Source organism: Cibotium barometz, chromosome 17 (genome assembly GCF_041138505.1).
Source record: "Cibotium barometz isolate CiBa-2024 chromosome 17, ASM4113850v1, whole genome shotgun sequence".
In the NCBI taxonomy this organism is placed as follows: domain Eukaryota; kingdom Viridiplantae; phylum Streptophyta; class Polypodiopsida; order Cyatheales; family Cibotiaceae; genus Cibotium; species Cibotium barometz.
This window is the reverse complement of record NC_141062.1, coordinates 42,026,969-42,033,967: the sequence shown is the minus strand read 5'-3', so window position 1 is coordinate 42,033,967 and position 6,999 is coordinate 42,026,969. Positions and strand designations below refer to the sequence as shown.

General features: G+C 43.7%; 1 protein-coding gene across 1 annotated transcript; it reads right to left on the bottom strand.

Annotated features, from left to right (window-relative positions):
• Window positions 1-211: 211 nt before the first annotated feature.
• Window positions 212-4,235, bottom strand: LOC147630014 (protein kinase PINOID 2-like). The gene is made up of 2 exons (XM_086811586.1): window positions 2,547-4,235; window positions 212-2,051 (listed from the first exon to the last, which is right to left on the bottom strand). Exons 1-2 carry the CDS (start codon window positions 3,755-3,757, stop codon window positions 797-799), a joined length of 2,466 nt encoding a protein of 821 aa, XP_086667712.1. The 5' UTR covers window positions 3,758-4,235; the 3' UTR covers window positions 212-796.
• Window positions 4,236-6,999: the final 2,764 nt, after the last annotated feature.

Sequence of the window (6,999 nt, the reverse complement as noted above, 5' to 3'; positions counted from 1 at the left end):
ATCTGATCACAAGCTCACAAATAACTACTTAACCTACTTAAGCCTTAAAAGAATCTTTATATCTTAGCTCACAAATAACTACTTAACCTTCTTAAGCCTTAAAAGTATCTTTATAACTTGTCACACGATGGAAACTTGTAATGCAAGCATTCACTTGGGCATAAGGAATGGCAAAAAAAAAAAGGAACTCTTTTGGTTAAGTCACCTTTGCTAGGTTGGAGCAATTGCTCAATAAAAACCATTTTTTTTCCAACAAATCAAAATAATGAGTGACTCATATCATCAATAGGTTTTCAATGTGTGATTGTATACTAAATACAAGGTTTATAAATAAAATGTATAAAAATTTATTTTTAAAATAAAGGGTACAAAAGTATTGGCAGATTTTGTTTAATAGTAACCCACTAAAATACAATATAATGCTAGCAGTGGGTGGAGCAAAAAGTAAGAAAGAGCGCTTGACTTTGGGTGCTTAAGAAAATTGTTTATAACTAAAAGGTACATGTTTTGGCATATCGAAGTCTTTATGGAAGTTTGAAGCCGAGGAGGGATCACATGTGGGTCACCCCCACACGTGGGTCTCTCTCTCACACCCACACCCCCACACGTGGTGATGGGTTCATCTCTATCTCTCTCTCTCTCTCTTGCCCAATCTGGTGGCATCATCCAATTGCCCAAAATTTACTTGATTTGGCACGCAATTCCATGTGACATTTGATGGCAACCTGTGTACAGAAATCCCATAGAAACACTGCCAGACATTAGCCTCCCAAGGTACTTAATCTCCTCTTTTTAATTAGAAGTAATCAAAATGAGGAAGTGACTTGGAGACTGTCCTGTTGATAGTGAAGATTTTGGTTGTGATGTCATGGTGCTCATTTCCATGGTGACAATCATTATTATGATGGTGCTTAGATGACAAATCCATCACCTTCCTGTTGGGACTAGGCACTTCCGGAGGTTGGGCACACCTGATTAGAGCCCAATTAACACCTTTGAAGAAAGGGTGCTGCTTAATCTCAGCTGCACCTTTGGTGGAACCAAGCCTTTTCCTAGGGTCTTTCCTTAACAGGCCTTGGATTAAGCTTTTTGCATCCTCTCCAGCTTCAAACTCAGCCCATTCTGGGAACCTTAGATGCTGCCTGATGATGTTGATGAGGGTCTGGTCATTGCTGGCCCCTTTGAATGGGGTCCTGCCAAATAGAAGCTCAAATAAGAAGATGCCAAATGTCCACCAGTCCACTGGGCTGCCATGGCCATAGCCAGCTATGATCTCTGGGGCTAAGTACTCATGGGTTCCTACAAAAGACATGGACCTTGCTTGCGTCGGCTCCGCGACTAACTCCATAAACATCATATCATCTTCTTGACATGCAGAGCCAGATGTTGAAGTCCTCTGAGCACCATCACCATTACCATTGTTGGCTGTATCAATTGTATTGTGCTTTGAGGGTTTTGTGCTCCTATTTGCAGCCCTTTGAGCATCACCATCATCATCATCGCCGGATACGTTGGATGATGTTTGACTCGTATCATGTTTTGAGACTTCCGCGTGCCCGGAATCACTTCCATCTTTATTGCTAGATTTGTGAGGTTGTCTTGGATGACTAGCTTTGCTTACTTTTGAGCTTTCCATGCTCAATTCACATGCTGGTTGTTGCTTTTGTGTTTGTTGGGCTTTTCTACTGTTGTTGTTGCTCAATGAGAGACAAGATATGATGGGATGGATGCTGCATGCAGCCGGCGGCATACAATTTGCTGAACTATGATGCAAAAAAGAGGTAGTAGAAGATGAGGAAACAGTAGAAGATTGACTGAATGAGCGCAGCAGACGGCTCTTCGCTGATGACGACGAAGGCAATGATGAGGGGGATGAACAAGGGCACTTAAGAAGCTGGGGTTTTACCTCACTTTTGAGGGAGAGATCAAAGTCTGTAAGCATGATATGGCCATCTTCTCTCACCAAGACATTCTCTGGCTTGAGATCTCTGTATACAATGCCTAGCATGTGAAGGTACTCTAGGGCTAGAAGCACCTCTGCAGCATAGAACCTGCCCATACACAGAACCAGGAGAGCTTACATTAGCTCAAATACATGGCCATGTGCATACATAATCTGCAAACTACTCCTATTTCTGTCCCTCAGGCTCACACACTGACATGCAAATGCGCGCGCCAACGCCCACACCCACGCGCACGCGCGCGTGCACACACACACACACACACACGCATGCACACGCACGCACGCAAAAGCTCCGTATTGCAAGACAAGAATGCAGGCTACTCATGATAGCATCTGCAGTTGCTCACAGAGGAAAATCAAGCAAAACAATCAATCCCATGAGCAGCCTTTTAATTTTTTCCCTCAAATTAAGCTAATTGAGCACCGCTCTGATCTGCCCATTACACCAGATCACCAATTGAGTAGCATGCTAATGTGCCCCTCTACACTAATCAGCACACTAATTGAGCAGCAACAGAAAAGATTTAGCTAGAGACAAAAAGTCAAGAAATGCTCAGAAACCAGACCCCCCGTAGATTCTCACCTTGCTGCTATGAGGCTAAACCGCTTGCGCAGCTGCTTCTGCCGGAGGGCATAGAGATCTCCCCCTGGGCAGAACTCCATCACCAAGCAAGAGAACTGCTCAGTGTCAAAGTGGGCATACAGGGTGGGCAAGAAAGGGTGGTCGACACACTCCAAGATCTCTTTCTCCATGTGCATCCTCTGCACTTTGTTCCTCTGAGTGAGTGCCTCCTTGTCCATGACCTTGATGGCGAAGAAGCAGGCGACGTTGGTGGGCGTGGGGTAGTTGTCCCTAAGCTGCGTGAGGAAGACGCTTCCTATGTCGCCGTGGCCGACGCGGCGGAGCAGCTTGAAGTGGGCAATGCCCAGAGGAGCGCCGCCCTCGCGGAGCTGGAGGCTGCGGATGGCCGCCCAGGAGACGTCGTGGGCCTTGTGAGGCTTAATGGTGCAGGCCGGGGCGGCAGCTCCTGAGGCGCAGGTCCTCGACTCCCAGCTGCTCCGCCTGGTGCTGCTGCCGCTAGTGGTGTCCGACGCGCACGACGAGCTCCATCTCACATTATTACTGGAATTGTCGCTCGCATACACACTTCCGCTCAAATTGCCCGAATTATCGCTGCCGTAGGCGGCGAAATTCCCTCCAGACGAGGTTACTTTCCTCGGATTTTCGCCCCCATAGCCATGCTGTGCGCCGACAATGCCACAGCCATCCGGAGCGCCTACATTGCCTGAGCACAAGCTCACTTGCTCGCCCATATATGAGGCCTTCTTTTTGCTTTCATTGTCGCCCCCATACCCCAGATTGCAGCTCATTTTGCTTGGATTTTCGCTTTCAGCGCGGAGCTTGCCAGAATTTGAGCTGATTTGGATTGAATCGCTGGCTCCATAGCCATTTCGGGCGCCCATATTTCCTGAATGCGAACTCGAATTAACGCCCACATGGGCGTTTTGAGCGCTGGATTTGCTTCCCACTTTGCTTGAAGGATCGCCCATATTAGCATTCTGGGCTCTGCAACCGCTTCCATTTGAGCTGATTTTGCTGGTCTGAGTGCCCCCACAGACATCTAGAGCGCCAAGGTTGCTTCCGTGCGAGCTCATTTTGCCTAAATTATGCCCTACAGGGCGCAAAGTGGTTGTACTGCACTGCATTTTGCTGTGATTATGGGCAGCAGCTACACATCCACCTTTTTTGAAGCTGGGTTTGGAATGATCAAACTCTGGAAACGAAGCCACCATTGCTCTGCAACTATAAGATTTCTCTACAGATAAGGCCTTGTCTTTCTCCTCCTCTTTTTCTCTTCAAGCTGCTCTTCTCTAACGAAGGCTATAAAATCAGCTCTTCCTTTGTGGGTTGCTGGCAAAATGTGAGTTTATGTAATGGCAAACTGTCATCACCTCTGGTTACTGTTAGCAAGAAGAATATGGTGGTCTTTGGAAGAGGAAAACACCGTGTTGTTCTGGAGTATAGGAAAAAGTCACAACGTCATGGAAGAAGAAGAAGAAGAAGAAGAAAATGTTGATCATTCTTTCTTTTCTGTATTGAGAATTGGGTCAAAGAAATACGCGGTATTGTAATGGTGGAGGTTGGAGGAGGAAGCATGCATGGGAACCTTTGAAAAATGTTGTATGTCTAGGAAAATCTAAGGGGACACCTCTCACACTCTAGCAAGATGATGCAACATATGAGCAAGGGAAGAAAGCCCTTTCTTATGTTGAAAAAGTAGGTCTACAACCTTGCAAAGAGAAGTAGAAGATAAGAAGGCCCAAATGAAGACTCGAAGAAAGAGAAAGCTTTACTTGGCTAAGTACAAAAGTGAAAAATAGTTAAAGAGAAAGCTTTACTTGCCTAAGTAGAAAAGTGAAAAATAGTTAAAGCTAGCAGGTGGCAAGTATAACAAAAGAATACAAGAAATGAAGAAGACCTAGAGAGGAGCACATATAATAAAGCTTAGGAACCTCTCCACTCCCATTAAAAAGTGTCACCTATGTCCAGAGCCTTCCTTGCATATATTCAGTATACATCGATGATTCATGGACATAAGTCATGGCCAAGAAGAGTGGAGGCCACCCCGTGCTTTTTGGATGCCCAAGATGTTGAACGCGTTTTTGAGGCTCATAAAGTCATGAAAAGCCATGGAGAAAGCAAAATTCCCTTGAAAGGTTATGCAATGATATCGGTTTTGAGGATCTTTCATTTGAAAATCTCCTTGAATTCATTGACCAAGGAGACAGAGGTGACTCTGTCGACATAACTTCATTGAGGCACCAACTCAATGAGGCTTTGAATATTTAGCACATGCAGTCTCAACACCTTGTCCCATAAGTCCACAACATGCTAGCATCTTCATCATTTAGGGAAGCGAATTGGACCCATACTTAAGGTCTTAAGTTTTGCTTCTTCCTAAACAATCATCTTGTCAAGTATGCATAAAAGGATACTCTACCGTAATCATATTGTTCTTCTATATCCCTACATGCAACAAGTGGTAAACCATTGTAAAAAATAAGCAAAGTACGTCCTTGTTTTTTTAACGCTAGATATGTAGTACAAGAAATATACTTTTCAACTTCATGCACAATATATTATTATTGCACATTATTGACATTTATTAGGAACCAAACAACTACTAGTGCACCATTGGATTGAATTTAGGACACACATTTTCTATATGTGTTGAATAGTTCACATATATGTTTGCCTTTTAAGAAAGACAAGATAACATAAATATTACACATTTCTGCAATCCCAACAACAGTGATGAGGTCACTAGCATATAGTTTGCTATATTCTTAACTTAGGTCATCTTAGAAGACAAAACAATCAAAGGGGTGCCTTCTTTTTTATATTTTGTGAGTCTTTAATCTCTCTCTCTCTCTATCATTGTTTTCTATGTGGATGTTCCTTATGCAAGGATTACGTCCTTAATTTTGGTATATGCATAATCTTTTTATGTGGAGTGCAAGTGTGGGGAAGAGGGATAAATTTTCTTTTTGAAAGAATTAAGTCCTTAATTTTGGTATGTGCACATTCGTTTTGTGTGGAGTGCAATAAGATCGCCCATTTGCAAGCCTGATCAAAGGGGAGGGGTCCTCGACCAACAGGTGGTTTTGTGAAGCCTTGGATTGTGCAAGCCCAAGAGGAAACGGTTAATTAACTGCTTATCTCTCAATTTTTCCCTCTGTTTGCAATGCGAATCAAGGTACTTGATGTGAGCGATGTAGTCGCATAATGTTTCCTCAGATTTTTGTTCCAATTGGAAAAGCTGGATGACAGGGCTCCATTCGGGCCCATAGGGTGCAAATTCGAGAATGAAGAATGGGTGGGTTGGTTAAATTTGGAATGAAGATGTGTGCAAGCCTCAGTGTAGGGCTTTGGACTTTCTCGTTAGAAGCTCTTGCACTTTCCAGGGTATGCATTTGGACTATCTAGAGCCAATATAAGCAGTAAAAGGAGGGTTTAAATTTTTTCAATCTCATTTACCAGTTTATCAACAAGAGGGTTAACATTGGTGCTGTATCATGGGGTTCTTGCTAGATTGTCTTGGCTTGCCGGTTCCTTATATGGTGGTGTCTATTTCTTCCTAGCTTCTTGTCAGTGGTGGGTGAGTCAAGCTTTGCCGATGGATGGTTTGGGTGTGTTGGTTGAATTTTTGATACCAAATTCTTTGGGCATGCTACTTGCCAGCTCGAGTACGTTTATAGACAACATTCTTATTTTCTTGGGTGTGCCTGGCCTCATACTTGTGCCCAATTGGTCTCTTTGCACTTGGGGGTTTGTTTATTGTCTTGTTCTTTGTGTGGTTTTTGCCTAGGATGTACCTTGTCTACTTGCCGATGTCCTTTTGTTGTTTGTCAAGTGTAGATAACTTCGTCGATCTCAGATCACTCACAACTACCAAGAGAAGGAAGAGAGGCATAGGAAGAGGAAGAGGGAAACAAGGTTCTCTATGGGAAGTATACCCACCAAGGACTGATCCCATTCACCAGCTAGATGTGAATTAGCCTTTAGCTTATTACCACTGTCCACTCTGCTAGACTATCTTGTGCTACATACACTTTAAGTTGGCCACACTCTCTCACTCACACCACACTATTCTAATAACTCCTTGTTGTAACATAGACGAGATCCAATACATCAACATATTCATTCTTCATAAAGGTAACCAATACACAAAATCCTTCCTCTTTCTTACAGAGGAGATGTACCCTACACAATATCCTCCTCCTTGTCTTAGGATGAGATGACCCTTTTACATTGCACTATGTATGTGGTGCTAATTGGGTTAAAACCACTCTAAGGTGGCTACCTTGATATCCATATTTTCATGATATTGATTACAAGATAGATCTCCCAAGCTAGAGTTTATCGGGTAAGAGAGATAGTGCTCAACAAGATCTCCCTCGCCTTGGGAAAGCGAGGGGAAGATAATGCTCGAGAGAGAGAGATCTCAGCTCGCCTTGGGAAAGGAAGGGAGATG

Excerpts from the sequence above, each read along its gene's own strand:
- LOC147630014 (XM_086811586.1), bottom strand. The coding sequence starts at position 3,757 with ATGGTGGCTTCGTTTCCAGAGTTTGATCATTCCAAACCCAGCTTCAAA. Across the intron at positions 2,052-2,546 it reads TTTAGCCTCATAGCAGCAAG|GTTCTATGCTGCAGAGGTGC; the intron begins GTGAGAATCTAC and ends GTGTATGGGCAG.